The 16,367-nt window shown below is 56.4% G+C and overlaps 1 protein-coding gene across 6 annotated transcripts; it reads right to left on the bottom strand.

Moving 5' to 3' along the window:
• Nucleotides 1-2,011: 2,011 nt before the first annotated feature.
• LOC121459483 (fibroblast growth factor receptor 3) lies at nt 2,012-16,054 on the bottom strand. Of its 6 annotated transcripts, none has more exons than XM_041669308.1 (18): nt 15,863-16,054; nt 15,308-15,521; nt 10,114-10,383; nt 9,757-9,810; nt 8,974-9,143; nt 8,768-8,891; nt 8,493-8,683; nt 7,479-7,629; nt 6,013-6,209; nt 5,572-5,717; nt 5,221-5,342; nt 5,025-5,135; nt 4,758-4,948; nt 4,525-4,647; nt 4,377-4,447; nt 4,032-4,169; nt 3,805-3,910; nt 2,012-3,651 (listed from the first exon to the last, which is right to left on the bottom strand). In XM_041669308.1, the coding sequence occupies exons 2-18, from the start codon at nt 15,408-15,410 to the stop codon at nt 3,505-3,507; spliced, it is 2,415 nt and encodes an 804-aa protein (XP_041525242.1). In that variant the 5' UTR covers nt 15,411-15,521; nt 15,863-16,054; the 3' UTR covers nt 2,012-3,504. The 6 variants fall into 6 exon arrangements, with proteins under 6 accessions (XP_041525242.1, XP_041525243.1, XP_041525244.1 ...); XM_041669309.1 differs by having other exon boundaries at nt 5,572-5,720; nt 6,019-6,209; XM_041669310.1 differs by having other exon boundaries at nt 6,019-6,209; nt 15,863-16,053.
• Nucleotides 16,055-16,367: the final 313 nt, after the last annotated feature.

Below are 16,367 nucleotides of genomic sequence, written 5' to 3'. Positions count from 1 at the left end.
GGGTAAAGGTATATTATCTATCTCCTGATCTTCCCAGGACCCAAGCACGTCTTGGGTGGTCTCCTGTAGCCATTCTTGGTGTCTTCTAGAATGCCTGATTCAAATTCCATTGGTCTCCAGGATCAAGAGGTACAAGTTGCAGGGCAAGGGTAGGAACTGCTTGCTGGTTGGGATAGGTATTTAAAGGGCACAGCATGCCCACTGGCTGTAGTGAGGACCGAGTAAACATTCAGACGAGATGGATTTAGCCAGGAAATGGAAGTCCCAGGTGACTCTAGAAAAGCCTTATGTGCCAGGGGAGTAGGGATGTGATTGTGCCCGAATCTCTCAGGACATTTGACACACACAGAATCAGTTTCTTGCCTTCTTGGGAAGATAAATCTTTCTCTTCCTTTTTAAAATTTTATGTTTTGTTGCAAGTATGTATGTACCCACAAGAGACCAGAAGAGTTTGTCATATCCCCCAGAACTAGAGTTAAAGATAGTTGCTACCATCATGTAGGTGTTAGAAATGAAAGCCAGGTCCTCTACAAGAGCAGCAAGTACTCAACTAAATCAGAGTCATCTTTCCAGCCCGGAGGGTAATTCCTGCTGCTGGTGCTCAGACCATTGGGGACACAGCTACATGCCAGTGGATAAGCAGGCTCCTGAGAGCTAGCGTGTCCCTGATGCTAGCCAGTACAAACCGGAAACCATCCACCATCACTACCACCCATATCTAAAAGGCAAGGCAGTCAGGTAGAGACTCCACCAGAGAGCAGAGCAGAAAAAGCCTGACTTCAGTAAGGAATGGGAGATTTGAATGCAAATCCAATGCTTGCAGCTTGAGCCACTCATACTCCTTTCCCACTGGACAATGCCCGTACAGTAGACTCTGGTGGTGCAGCTCAAGGCCCGAACGTTTACCTCTTCTAAGGTGGCAATGGGACTATTATGGACAAGAGTGGCCCGACCTATGGCCCCTGACCCTCAGGTCCACTTTCTGTCACCATGGACCAACCCCTTGATGTTAAAACTTTTCTTGGGTGCCATAGGAAGCTATGCTCAACATGGCACTAGGGGGCGCCACAGACTGGCACACAGCTGACCCAGGAAGTGTCAAGCCTGGTTCAGGGATGGGAATGTATCCCTCTGGTCACACACTGCTGTCTAGACTTTCGTCAGGCCCTTTAACTGCCACCCCCTGCCTGGTCATTATAATCAGGTGTGTGTGTGGCTGGAATGGAAACTGTCTGGTCTCCATTTTGGGGCTGCTATGGTGAACCAACAACAGAACGAGACCTACGGCTTCCTCTAAAATCCAGTACCTCCCTGAAGATCAAGCTCTGTCTAGAACCAAAACTTCTGTTAGTACGGCTAAGCAAGTCTCCTGACCTAGAAGGTGGGCCTGATCCTAGCTAGAAGAGACAGACAGTTCATTCAGCCCCCATGTCTCCTAAGGTTAGAAGTATGACAGACGAAGTGGATGTAGGAAGAAGGAAACACTCAAGTTCTCTCTGTTGTCCTGGAACACACATCACCTGCATCATGCTTGGCCCAGTGTAGATTGCAGAAACCAGAGGTCTGGCCACCTACCTTCCTGCAAAAGTCACCACATACACTTTCACTTAATGTCTTCATGGAATCCCTCCTGTCAAGACAGCCAGGAAGCTAGAGAGGCCAAGTGCACTTCTTCCACACACCCATGACCCCCTCCTGAGGACACATCTCCTAGTGCATCCTGTCCTTTGGACCTCTAGACGCTAGTAACCCTAAGATTCTGCCTGCTACTTAGGCCACAGGAAAGCAACCCCCCCCCCCCCCCAAACCCAGCTGTCCTTACTTTGGGAGGGAAAAGCAGGTAATTAGTTCCCTGGGAGCCCGAGACCAGCACCTTGCTCTAGGGAGCAGACACTGCTGATTCCTTAGATGCCGTTATGCCTCCGCCTCTGGCCTGTCTCCCACCCTCCCAGTCTACACCCCCGGCAGTAAGGACACAGTTGCACAGGTCCCAGGACACAAGAGAGCACTCTGAAGATCAGAACCAGTTCTCACTTTATTTTTTGGAAAGTAAGTTGGTTAACAAAATCACATCTGCCAGTGTGGACTGACAAACTATGTGCTGGGTCGCAAGAAAAGTCACCCTGAGCCACTGTCCTGGCCCTGCTGGCTGATAGGCAAGGGACAGCCACCCAAGCCTAGGGCCTGTAACAGTACAAAAAGTAACAAACTGAATTCACCACTCTTACTCCCGAACTTTGAAAGGTAGCAGTCTAGGCTATAAAGTCTAGAAGCACTGCATAGAAGTGTTAAGCCTATAGCAAATACAACTTGTAAAGACTCAATAAATTATATATATAATATATATATATAAACTTGTAACATCTATTAACATTGAACCTCAGGCAGGGCTGGCCCCTCCCTGAACATAGGCTTCTGCCTGGAATACTATCAATTAGAATAATCTGTATGAAAATACCAGTCACCTTGAAACTTTAAAAAAAAAACAAACTCCTGAAGGAAGTTCCTATATAAATCTAATCCCCCACAAAAGAGGGCCAAAGGAAATAAAAAATGCTCACTGGAGCCAAGCTTCCAGGGGCCCGCCTCCTCCAGTCTTGATGTGGGCCAGATGCACCTCAGCAACCCCCTAAATTCAGCATAAACCTCTTCAACTGTTAATAAGTTATAACTTAAAATTTCTGCAATACAAATACCCTGGGACTAAATGCTAGGAACCTGGGGGTCCGAGGGTTGATAAATAGCTTTACAAATATACAGGTCTGGATACAAACAAAACTGTGCTGCCAGAAAAGCCCCTTGCCTCTCGGCTTGCTCTTGGCATTTTACCAGAGAGCCCCTTGGAGTATCCTGCTCCTCTGGCCTCAGCTTTGCCTGCCTCCATATATTCTTTTTTATATATGTATATAGATATATATATATTGTACAGGACATGTATTTATATAAATGTACATTTGCTTCTGGAATAAACCTTTTGACAGACGTTATGGCTCCCACCTTCAGGTACCCGTAATTTCAGTCTGAGGGGCGGGTAAAAAAGGCCTGGGGGTGGAGAGCTGTGACTCGCCCCCAAGCATAAGGTGCCATATTAGGAGGGAGGCTTGCCACATAGGGCAGAGCTTCCCTGCAGGCTCAGCTTTGGGCACCCAAAAGGCCAAGGTCCACCCTGGACATGGAGTATGGCCCTCTCTGCAACGGTCCCTGCAAGGTGGAAGTGGGAAATGAGGGAGCCAGAACCCCAGAATTGCACAGGATGGGCCCTCTTACATTCTACATTTGGTGCTCCCAACCCTGGCCAGTCAGGAGACCACTATACAGCAGTGCGTGTCCCCAAATGGCCTCTGCACCCAGGAGCCAAGGACACACGGACACACACAGCAAGTCCTGTCCACTGTTGGCCCATCACACTGGGCTGGCTGGGGTCCACTGCACACCAGCAGTAGCAGGGCGGGCTAGGGTCCGCGTAAACATTGGCTGGGTTTGATCTGCAGGACTGTTGGCCCCTCACGTCCGAGGTCCCCCATTACTGGGTGGACCTGGGGGCAGCAAGTCGTGGGTGAATACGGAGTCGTCCCCTGAGGAGCTGGAGCTAGGAGTATCCTGGCCACCTGGGGAATACTGCTCAAACGGCACCGACAAGTCCAGGTATTCCTGGTGGCAGAGAAGGCTGTCACGACTGTGCCTTGGCACCCTCTCCACTCCCATGGCCATCTGTGTTCAGCCTGTGCTCCTGAAGGGCAGCCCCACAACTGGAGCTCCAAGGAGCAATACCCCCACAGGGGAGCAGGACCGAGTGGCACTTACATCGGTTGATGTCACAGTAAGGATGCGGTCTAAATCCTCTACCAGCTGCTTGAAGGTGGGCCTCTGTGAAGGCACTGCGTGCCAACATTCCCGCATGATCATGTACCTGTGGCAAAACAGCTTTGAGTTCTTGGCCTGCTGCCAAGCCCTACCTCATCCCAGGGACCCTGGTAGGAATCCTGCCATTCCCAGGGACTGGACAGCAAAGGAAAGGATGCTTTGCTCACAGGTCGTGTGTGCAGTTGGCTGGCTTGTCCATGCGGTGGCCCTCTTTCAACAGCTTGAAAAGCTCTTCCACCGGGATGCCAGGATACGGTGAGCCCCCCAGTGTAAAGATCTCCCAGAGCAGGACCCCAAAAGACCAGCTGCAAGGAAGTGAGGACAAAGGCCCTGTTACTCCTGGCCCATTGCTGCAGCAGCCCTGAACCAGGACACGCCACCAATGGGAAAGGGGTGGGAGCATCAGGACAAGGAAGACACCAGGGCTGCGCTGATGGCCCAATAAACTGATAACACCAGGACCCTGAAGGCTTTGTCCCCAGAACTCCCTCATCCTATGTGTGGACACGTACACATCACTCTGGTGGGTGTAGACTCGGTCAAACAGGGCCTCTGGTGCCATCCACTTCACAGGTAGCCGGCCCTGGGCAGAGGGAGAGGTGTTAGCTCTCGCGTGTCCACAGGTACAGGGGCCCCACCCCCTAACCACCCAGGACTCACATTTGTGGTCTTCTTGTAGTAGTCTAGATTGTGTACGTCGCGGGCCAGGCCGAAGTCTGCAATCTTCATCACATTGTCCTCAGTCACCAGCACGTTCCGGGCAGCCAAGTCTCTGTGAATGCACTGAGGAGACACACAAGGGCTCAGCTGACCCCAGCCCAGCCCAGGCAATCTTGTCACCCGCTCTTCTACCCAGAGAGGCCCCAGCTGGTCTGGGCCCTGTCTCTGCTCACCTTCTGGGAAGCCAGGTATTCCATGCCCCGTGCCACCTGGTAGGCACAAGATACTAGATCCTTGCAAGTAAGCTGTTCTTCTGGAAGCCTACAGGCATCAAAGGAGTAGTCCATGCCTGGAGGCCGCCGTGCCCGCAGGAACTCTCGTAGGTTGCCCTTGGCTGCATACTCCACCAGCACATACAGGGGCCCTGGGAACACACACACCTGAGATGCTGCATTGCTCAAGAGTCCCCACCCACCAGTCTGCCCACCTGCTGCACCTACCACCCTGTGTGCAGGCCCCCAATAGGTTGATGATGTTCTTGTGCTTGCCAATCATTTTCATCATCTCCATCTCTGACACCAGATCCGACAGGTCCTTGTCAGTGGCATCATCTGTGCCAGGAATGACATGTCAGTTGGTAGCCCCACAGCCCTCAAAGGCCCCTTTCATTTCTCTTCCGTTTCTCTCCATTCTCACCTTTCAGCATCTTCACAGCCACGGTGACAGGCTTGGCAGTGCGGTCCTTGTCAATGCCGATAGCTTCTGCCATGACGACCTGGCCAAAGCAGCCTTCTCCAAGAGGCTTACCAAGTGTCAGCCTGCTCACAGAAGCAGAGGAAGTTAACTGTGTGCCTAGCACCCCCAGGTCTCATGGTCATGTGTCCCTGTGTCCTGGAAGCCTTCTGGGCATTTGCTTGTTAAGACAAAGAGTAACCCCTCAGATCTCACCCTGTGCTCCACCTCAGGGGCATCACCCCATCTCCAACAACCCCCACCAACTACACACTAAACCCCACCAAATACATATTGTTCATTATCACCACTGACCGAGTCCTGGATAGCTCCCACTTGGGGTCAGCAGGAAGCTCAAGTTCAGAAACATTGGCCAGAACAGGACCTTCTCCTGAGGACAGCCGGGCAATGCGGACCAGAGGTGTGTTGGAGTTCATAGAGGAGTTCGACTCCAAGGATACCTGCTTGGGTCATCAGGGACAGGTTGGTACCACACAATGTGGGCTGAGCATTGCAAAGGGGATGGGGTGGTATAGCCCCAAGTCTACGTGAGGCCAAGTACTGACTGCTCTGACTTTTATAGGGGTTACTGAGGACACCTAAAAAAGTGTTTGCCTCTCAGAATTTGGGCTCTAGATGGGAAGAGGAGGGATCAGCCCACCCAACTGCAGAGAAGTGAGACCCAGGCCCTGGGTACTGTTGGACTTTAGGAGACCCAAGGCACAACAAGGAGCTCAAAACCTGGTATCTACTTTCTGTTACCTGTCGCTTAAGCGGGAAGCGAGAGACCTTGTGCACGGTGGGTGAGCCCAGGCTCTTCTTTGGGGGACTGCGAAGGCGGCAAAGTGTCACAGCTGCCACCACCAGGATGAAGAGGAAGAAGCCCACCCCATAGCTGAGGATGCCTGCATACACACTGCCAGCCTCGTCCACTTCCATCAGTTCCTCCTCAGCTGTAAAGACACAAGTTTCGGGGCCTCATCCAGCCTTTTCGGGCTTCCCACCGGCTGGACACAGGCACCAGTCAGTGGGGGAGGGAAAAGACCTAGGGGGCCCCAAGGCCCCCACTTGCCTTGGTAATGTAGTCAAAAACATCTGTAAGTCAGCAGGGCCAGACCCAGAAGCCCAGCAGAACCAAAAGCACCCACACTGCCACCCAGGAGATGCCAGAGCCACAGATCAGGACTATGGGGGCCCAAGTGAAGGATGAAGGGGAGATCCTCGCAGGACCAAGATAGAGCAGGTTAATGTTCCCATACCAAGCACAAGGCCACAGGGTGAATTTTCTCAGGATGGGCAGCAGTAAGCTGTAAGGGGCCCCCTGCAGTCACGGGCAGCTTTGGCATGTCCTGAGCCAGCACCCCAAGAAGACAGGTGCAGCGTGAGCAGAAGCCAGTACCTGGCAGCACCACCAGCCACGCAGAGTGATGGGAAAACCCGATAGAATTGCCCGCCAGGCAGGTGTACTCCCCCGCGTCCTCAAAGGTGACATTGTGCAAGGACAGAACCTCTAGCTCCTTGTCGGTGGTGTTAGCGCCTGCCGTCTACAAAAAGAGAACAAAGCGCGATAGGCAAGCGCCAGCAATTCCCTTTGGGAACCACAGCAGTCCACACGGAGATGATCCAGCCAGGCTGCAAGGAAAACGCCGCCACCATCACAACCACGGCCACCACCATGGCCCTGCCACAGACAGCCACAGAGGCCCAGGGCCCTCTGCCTCCTGCACCGAGGCACTGAGCCTGAAGCCAGTCCCTCCACCGGTGGCGAGTCCTCTGTCCCAAGGTGAGCAACAGGCAGGTGGGCAGCATGGTGCCAACACAGAGGCAGCATGCAGAATTAGTGCAGAAACAGGAGAGGTACAGTTGGAAAAATGGGCAGGCGCATGAATAGGAAGGCAGAGGGCAGCAGAGCCAGACAGAGATGGGTGTGAAATCGACTCGAACAGCACAGGGCTCAGCCCCTGGGAGGCTCTAAGGATCTTCAAGTGTGCCAAGTGGGGAATGCAAGTGGACAGCACAGGTCAGGGGAGGGGCTTTGAAGCAGGCCAGTCAATGGTAGTAGCCGAGGACCAACACTGTATCGGAGGGATCATACGCAGAATGCGAGCCGCAGGCGGGGGTCAAGCAGGACAGGGGTCGTGCAGGGCATGCAGGCAGGTGCGTGGCTGGAGCGTTGGAGCTGGAGCTCAGCGTGCCAGGCAGGCATGGGACAGAGTCGTTACCTGCTTGGGGCCCGTGAACACGCAGCCAAAAGGCCTTCTCAGCCACGCCTATGAAATTGGTGGCTCGACAGAGGTACTCGCCCCCGTCCCGCTCCGACACATTGGCCAGGCGGAGGCGTGCGTCTGCCTCCACATTTTCACTGATCCAGGACTGCGGGGACAAGAGACTGGGCTCAGGCACACCCCGAGCCAGCTCCAGAAGGACATGAGGATGAGGCAGGGCAAGGGAGATCCCTAAGGATGGGCTGGGGGCTGGGCAGCAACACCTAGAAGGCTGCCTGGAGGAGAGGTGTGTATCATTGCCGTGGTAGGTGTGGTTTCAGAGAGGACTTCTAAACAACCGCGCGCGCACGCATGCACACAGAGAATCCACAGCCTCCAAACCCTCGCCCCAGGGGTCATGTCAGGGCAACTAGCTTATGCTCAATAACGCCCACACCCATAGTGGGAGGCACACCGGACAAGGCCCCAGCGGCCTCTCTCAACAGCCAGGATTCTGTTCCTGCCAGTGTCTATTCCCCTCCCCCACCAGACCTCCTTGTCTCTGAACAGATGTTTCTCTTTGGGCTTCCAGTGTCACAAATGTCCCAACTCGGGTGGCCCCCACCCAAGGCCATGGAACAAAGCTCCAAGCGGACGGAGGCAGGGCAGAGCCAGTGCAACACTGCAAGCAGATGACACCAGCCAATCCAGGCCAGCTTGGGAGTGTCTAGCGAGTCCTCTAGGATCCAGAGGTTACTAACTCAGCCATCATCCTCCTGCCCTGGGCCACGATAACTGTCACCGCACTCAGAGCAGACAGGGAAACAAGTTCCATGGCAGGGCAAAAATAACACTGAGCCTGCTGGGAGCTCAGAGCAGGTGAGAAGCACTGAGATTTGCGGTCCCTGCTCAGAAACGTCAACACCTGGGCCTAAATCCCAACAAATCTCTCAGCCAAGAGCGACTTGGGAACCAGAGGGCCGAGGCAGCCCCAGCTGACCCATCCAGCCACCAGATGGCAGCAGCGCCTACCTTGAGCACAGTGACGTAAGGTGTGCCGTCAGGGCCCACCTTGCTCCCGTTCACTTCCACGTGTTTTAGCCACTGGATGTGTGGCTGCGCATCACTGTACACCTTGCAGTGGAACTCCACATCACTGCCCAGAACGGCTGTCTGGTTGGCTGGCAGCCCAGCCTGCAGGATGGGCCGGTGTGGGGAACGCTCTGCAAAGCAGCAGCCAAGTCAGGGGCCGTGGGCCAAGGAGCCCGGGGATGCCCTGCCTTAGCCACCCCCGGCCAGGCCCTCACCCAGCACGTCCAGGGTGTATGTCTGTCGGATGCTGCCAAACTTGTTCTCTACCACGCACGTATAGTTGCCGCGATCAGAGGGCACCACGCTCTCCATGACCAAACTCCACTGCTGGTGACGAAGCTACAGGTAAAGTCAGGGCGTGAGCAGATACAGACTAGACCACGGCCAGGCCCTGGAACTCCAGGGCCCCTCCCAGACCCACCTTGATGCCCCCTATGCGATGCTCCCCTCGGAATTCTTTGCCGTTTTTCAGCCAGGAGATGGAGGGGGTAGGGTTGCCGGCAGCTGGGCAGCGGAAGCGTACAGTGTTTGCAGCTGGCACAGCCAGAAGTTTCTTATCCATACGCTCTGGTCGAGTCCAGTAAGGGGCCCCTGGTGGCACAAGTACCCATAACAACTAATCACTGCACCCTTCCCAAAGCGCCTGCCCACCCCCCTCCAGCATGCTACCCTTCTATATTGAGAGTCCTCTGCTTTGCTTGGACGGGCTCCCTGAAGCCTCAACACTATGCTGCCATACTCTCAGACCTGCCATGCCCGCTCCTTGCCCTTTGGTGCAGACACGCTGCTGCAGATCCCCAGAAGGGAGATCCCAGTAGGGTGCAGATCCTGGGAGAGCGCCAGGCCAGGCCACCCAAGTACTCAGTCCGCACAACCTAGCCTCCCCATCTATAGCTACACTATAGCACACACTATCTGTGATGCCCCCTTACACAGCGTGGATCTCAGCACAGCACAGCCACTCTCCTCTCCTGCTGGCCTTAACCAACAGCCACTAGGGTCCTTAATCCCTGGTTCGACTTGCTCCTCAACAGCAACCTGAGCTCCATGACTGACTGTACTCAGACCGAAATCCTTCAGGCCAGCTCCACCTCCTCACTGCTCCTGGAGCTGTAGCAATGTCATCCTCCAGCCACCAGACTATGAGGAGGAGGCAGCCCAGCCCAACCCTGGCCAGCTCTCTGTGCATAGGTTCTAAGCTCACCTGTATCTTCAGCCACGTCCTCCCCATCTTCGTCATCTCCTGAAGATGGAGCATCTGCAATAGTTGCAAGTAGACAGGGGTTCTGTGACACCCCAACATCCAGAGATCCGTTGCTCCCCATATTTGGTGTCCCCTGCTCTCCACATTCAGGGCCCACTGCTCCCTGTCTTTGGGGTCCTACTTTCGCAATGCGACTCTTTTAGACAGTACATACTTGGGGGTACCCCCCTCCTCTGTATCTGCACCAAGCAACACTCTTAGGCAAGGGATGCCGCAGCCACCCTGCCCAGGACTGCATGATCTCCCAGCTATTAAGATACTCAACACACTTGACAGCTCCGTTCACCCACCACTTACCTGTCACACGCACACTAAAGTGGCACAGCACACGCTGAGTGAGCCGCTGCTGGCAGCTGTAGACCCCGGCATCTTCATGGGAGGCATTCAGCACTTGGAGCCTCTGGGGTCCTACCAGGATGCGGTGGGAGGCCACCAGCCCTGTGCCATCCTTAGCCCAGAAAGTGGGACCTGTGGGGGCACCTCCAGGTGGATTGCAGCTTAGTTCCACGGTGTCCCCACTGCCAAAGGCCACCTGCTCCTGCTGGCTAGGTTCAGGCCCCGGAACCTCTGTGGATGAAAATGGAAGGAGAAGTGTCAAAGCAGCACGCCAAAGGCCCCACATTCCACTTTGTAAACACACTAGCAAAAGCTATGCAGGCAAGTGAGGGCTGTGCTCCTGAGGCCCGGGTGACTGACAGTGTTCAAACCAGGGGTGGAGCTGGTTTAATGAGAGCCCAGGAGCATCACCGTCGCAGCTCGCGATGGTCTGGGCTAAGGCTTCTGCCTCTGTCCTATATTAAGAAGCTGTCTTCCAAAGACATGAAGAGACACAGCAACACCCCCACTAACTCAGAGCTACAAGTGTCGTGGAAAGTGGGGGACAGCTCTTTGGTACAGTACTTCCCAGGTATGTCTAAAGCCCTGAGCTCATTCCCAGCACCAGGAAAAGGGTCATCAACAACTCTTCTTCCTCTGATTCTTCCACCATGTGGACATGCACAAACAACCCTTGGCTTAAAGGGAAGCACAAAAGCAGGTTGGGTACAGGCTGTTCTTCACGGGCCTCTGGCTCAAAACACAAAGAAATAGGGAGTCCTTTCAAGGGCCCTCTTAGCACCCAACCCTCGTCTTGGCTTCTAAACCATATTAGTGGAGAGCCAGGGAACAGAACACACTTCAGCAACAGCAAGGGGAAAGCTGGGTATGGTGGGGCTCATGCATTCAGATGGCTGAGGCAGGACTGCCACAGGCTGAGCCAGCCTGGCTACAGCGTGAGACTGTCTCAGACACAAAATAAAGATGAATGAAAGAAGGGACAACGACACAAGGCCGTTCAAGAACCTGGGTGGACAGCCCTGGCTGGGACACTCTGCAAGGGCTGCTATCACAGGAGCTGTGGACCTCATCAGCAGCCACGTGCACCAGGTCCCTGGGCTGGGACAGTCCAGGTTCTTGCAGCTTAAATGCCCCTTCTACACAGCGGTCAGTTAGAAAGATAGGGCAAACATTAAAAACACCAATCAACCTGGATACATCTGTCTCTGGCCAGTGGGATAAAGGATCCAGATGAGCTCACAGGATGACTAAGGACATGGGACCCCCATCACATCTCTCCTGCCCAGGTGCAGCCGGCTCATGAGGGGCACTGAAGACCTCACACTCAGGGACTCACTACCAGCTGGGCGATCACCTCCAGGCCTCCCTGCCAGGATCCAACAATGCCCATCACAGGGGCAGCTGGGCTCACGGCCCAGGACAGGAGTGGGTGGTCCCTGAGCAGACCTCTTCTTCAGATCCAGCTGGACTGGCTATAATGTCACTTGTCATTCTGCCGACGCATGGCCTAGATTCGAGGCCCAGCTGTCCACTCTGGCCACAGCAGTCCTTGGTCAGGCCCAATTCTGTCCATCCCAGAGTCAGACCACAGGGCTCATAGTCCACCAGGACTCTGAGAGCCAGAGGGATCCAGAAGACCCTGGAGTTACCCATGATCATCTGCCACAGAGCCCTGGGGCTTTAAAAGTTGTCCTGGCCAGGTGCCACAGCGAGGGGCCTTCTATCTGGACTTCCAATCCTGCTGCCCCATCCTATGGAGACCACCCAGTGTTGGGAGCTGTTTGAGCCCCCCCCCCCAAAAAACAGGCTAGTCCACAGCCTCAGTCTAGGCTTTGGCCCAAGGGCAACAGTTGGTTCCGGTTTGGTCTGGGCAAGACAACAGGTCAAGCCATTCAACACAAGTATTTGCTTCAAACTAATTCAGAGGCAAACGAGAGGACACAACAAGCCCCTAGGTCAGCCCCTTGGAGAAAGAAGTAGGTGGCTTGGGAAGGCGAGGGGAAATGGTTCTGTCAGCTAAGACCTGACCTTTGACCTGCCCACCCATCCCTGTCCACTAGGAGCCAGCAGAAACAAGATGCCTGAAGTTTGGAGGCCTGGGGCAACAACGTTATCCACCACCACCACCACTCCAGGGTCACAAAGCTTAGAAAAACTTGAGTTAGGCAGATAACAAGGGAAGGACAGTACAGGATGGTGCTTGAGACAACACAGAATATGGCAGGAGCAGAGCACTGGCCAGTGGTGCTCCCAGAACAGCTCCAGAAACGCACAGATAACGTCCTAGGAGCCACCATCAAAGGTGGCCCAAACGCAACACACAGGCACTGGCACTTCTGCTGTACCCACGGAGGGGACAGCGTCCCCACCACATAAGGAGGTGGACCTGGGTGCCCTATATGCTTACGGGGCAGGCTAGGAGACATTGTGTCCCACTCAGGCCTTGCTGGGTCTGTCCTCATCCACATGGCCTCGCTAGGATACAATGTACAAATCCCAACTTGCAGACCTGAGGTCCAAAAAGGACTGGTTAAGAGGCTAGGGCCTGTTGGGGGATGAGGAGAACCTCTTCCAGGGCATCTTGAATGAAACAATGCTGTGGAGACCCCATGGCTGACCAGCTGTCACAAGGGCTGCATCCGGTCCTGAGGACCCGAAACTATGTCTGGTCACTACTGTTGAGACACCAGTGACCACTACAGAACTAGCAGCAAATCCAGACCTGTTTCTGAGGTCACCCTAAGGACTCCAGGGACTTCAGCTTTGGAGCAACACCAGGACCCGGATCCAGGCAACATCTGCTTTGGGAGGGAACAAACCTGGCGTAGGAGCAGGTTTATGATTCAAACAACCAAAGAGAAAGGAGAGTGCCCCAAGAACTCTGAAGCCAAGGAAGGGTCTCTCGCCTTCCTCTCCTCCCCTACTCCCTGCCATCCCACCAGGAGGCATCCCACTTTCCAGTTTCATAGTAAAGTCAAGACAGAAAAAACAAAAAGAATCCAGAGTCTGGGCGGGCTAATGAGGGTTTACTGGGGATTATCTGGTTTAATCCCCGTAACAACCCAGCCATTACCAGACCTCTTTGGCATGACAGGTGAGGAAACTTAAGTTCTAGGAGGGTACCCAAGCCTAGGCAGGCCTCAACCCCAGGTGGCTTTACTCACAGCTCAGTCATTTCCCAACCTGGCAGGCCCCCTTTCCCCCAAACCTCACCTTACCCAGAACCTCCCCTGGGTAATTCATTTGCCTTGTAGGCACAACGGTTTAAAAAAGGGAAGGGGGAGGGTTCCAGGTCCGACAGGCCACAAGTGAAACATGAATGTGGCCCGAAGCACAAGGGGCTGCTAGGCTCAGCATGGGACCCAAAGCTTCAGGGCCTAAGATCAGCCCAGGTTAATGAACCACCGAGGGCCTGCAGGGCTCAAAGTCCAGCTCTGCGGGGGGGGGGGGGGGGCAGGCAACGCCCAGAGAGGTGCAAGGCTCGACTTCTGTCACCCTCTGCTTCAGGCCCCTGTAGGGGTCAACTTCTGGACCCCCTGCGGCCTACTCTCTACCCACAGAGCTCACCAGCTGGGCTCGTCCCTCCAGGGGTGGCCAGGGAAGGCTAGAGCCTTAGCCCCGCCCCGCACTCTTGACCCCAGCCAGCTCCAATTCGGTAATTTATGTTCCCGGGGAAAGCGCCAGCCGAGACCTCTGTAAACTTCACCAGGTCTTTGTATTTTTACTGCCCGGCCCATCTCGTTAAGGAACCGGATTAAGTTTATTGGTCTATCAATTCCCTACCTGTCTCACAGGCTCAAACGCTGGGGCGCGGGACGGGCGCAAATCCCACCGATCCCGGGCCGCCCGGCTCAACTTTGGTTCCTATAGCAAGGACGTGCCAGGCCGCCACAGTCACTGCCTGGAGCACAGTGAGGGTGTGCGCTCCGCCCCGCCACCCCTACCCTTGCTCACTGACACCCGAGGCAGGGAGTAATATCTTCATCTGAATACACATGCTAATGTGGTCCAGTCGCCGGCCATTCGGCGCCCGGGAGCCAGGCCGTCGTAGCAGGCGCTAAAAGCGCGCGCTGACCTCCCGACCGCCTCTGTCACGCCGCTGAAAGACACGCACATTCAGGCTACCGGCCCACTTTCATTCATAAAAAAAAAAAAATGACATTGTTCCGAGAAGCTGCAGCCGCTGAGGGAGAAAGGGGCGAGGGGGCGCCGGGAGGGGCACGCCGCCATCTGCCTCGTCCCGCTGCGCTCGCCGCACTCGCACCTCCCCAAGAGGCCGCGCCGCCATCAATGTGCGGCCTGTGGCCACCAGGGTACAAAGGAGCGGCTGTTCGGCCTCAGCTCGGGTGGGGCGACAGCTTACCGAGCGAAGGCCTCCCTCCGCGCGGCCTCCCGCCAGACCACTGCTCTGCTTTGCCACGCTGCCGCCGGGCACAACCAGGGGCCGCGCGCGTCGCACCCCTGGGTGGCGGCGGCGGGACGAAGGGCTGACTGGCCATGGCTCCCTCCCGTATTCTCAGCCTCCGGCCCCGTCTGACGGCACTCCGAGTCCCAACGGACTTTGGCGGCCAGCCCGGCTACGTAGGCGGCGCCACGATCCCGGGACAACCGCCCCTCACCTCCCAGAGTGCAGCCTGAAGGGCGATCCGTGCGCGCCCCTGGGAAGCGACCCCTCAGGCCGCCTGCAGGATCAGAGAGGAGCAGCGGCGCTGAAGCTGTCACCTTGTCATGCGAGACCCTGGACGACAGTGCTGAGCTCTGGCTGGGATACTACTCCCGTCCATTTCCAAAGTCCAACCTTCACTTTGGCCAAAACCGAGCAACTGTGCCAGGAACACGAGGGAACCAACAACAGACACTTTCCGTCCTCGCAGATAAGAGCAGCGACAGTGAGAATCATGGAAAATCGGCTCGCGAGCCCTCCCGCGTGTCGGGGACCAGGGTCACCGCGCACCGTTCTCACTTGAGTGGTGGTTCTGAGACTCCAGACCCACCACAAACCGCCGCTCCAGATCTGTCAGCGATCTACGGAACGGGACACACTGGCCGTGATGCTCCCCACTCAAGGACAGTTTGCAGTTCTCAAAACCTCTGTGGGCCATTAAGATTACCCTCCCCGCCCCCCCGGAAGACACCTTAGGTTAGTCCTCCTTACCTGCCGTTCTCCGCACAACTCGCTGCTCTGGGCCGGGTGGCTCGGAGGTAGCTCCGGCCACGACAGCAAAGCAGAACGCTAGCACGCAGACCGGGACTACCATGGCTGGAGCGGGGACCGCGGCGTCCTCAAGCCGCGCGCGCGGGCATGCTGCACCCCCCACGCCCGGCTCCGGCGCCGGTGGGAGGGCGCCGCTCCGGAATCTGCGGGAGAACTGCGGGAGAACACAGTTTACTCGGGAGGGCAGGGGAGGAGGGCGGCCTCGCTCCTGCGCCCGGACCCCCGGCCGCCCCGCCCGCCGCCTCCCTGGGCTTCGGGGCCGCCTGGCGCCGGCCGCCTCCTCCCAACCGCGGTCTCTCCCTCCTCCCCTCCCTGGCTGCCGCAGAACCCTCCCAGGACAGCGGCAGTAACAGCAAACTTTCTAGATCGGGAAGCCCGTGCCTGGCCCGGCCTCGCCACACGCACGGACCGCTCCAGCTCCAGTCCGCCTCGGGTCCTGACCGCTTCAGAGCCCGCCCGACCCCTCCGAGCGCCGGCCGGGTCTTTTACACCAACCTGGCGGTTGCTAGAGCCCGGCTCACCACGCGCAGTCCCGGTCTCAGTTCTCAACCCGCCCTCCCAGGATCTCTTCTGTCCCAGCGGCCGTCCGCCCTCCGGTGAGTTCCAGGGCCGGAATGGACCGCACGGCGCCAACTGCTCCCGCCACCCCCGCCGCCAGAGTGCACTGAACTGGGGCTGCCGGGCGCGCAGCAGCCAGTCGGGGGACGGACTGCTCCCGCCACGCCCCGAAACGCCCCTTCCCGGGAGGCCGAGGGGCGGGGTATCCGAGGAGGCGTGGTTAGGCGGGGGGCGCCGGGCGGTCCCGGAGGGCGTGGGAGCCGAGCTGGGACCGAGCGGGAGAGGCCAGGGTAGCACACTCGACCCCTCGAAGCAACGTCGAGCTCAGGACTGTCTGCCAGCATGCTGCCTCGTCCAATAAGACGAAGGGGCTCAGAGGGGCGGCGTTGGTGGCGTTTCCAGGTGTTAAGGCGGCTTCACAGTGAACCGGCCCCTGAGCTGA

This window comes from Microtus oregoni, unplaced genomic scaffold (assembly GCF_018167655.1).
Source record: "Microtus oregoni isolate MIOR12 unplaced genomic scaffold, Mior012 000019F_ref0000042, whole genome shotgun sequence".
In the NCBI taxonomy this organism is placed as follows: Eukaryota; Metazoa; Chordata; class Mammalia; order Rodentia; family Cricetidae; genus Microtus; species Microtus oregoni.
Note: the sequence above shows the minus strand (reverse complement) of the source record. Positions and strands in the feature narration are given on the sequence as shown.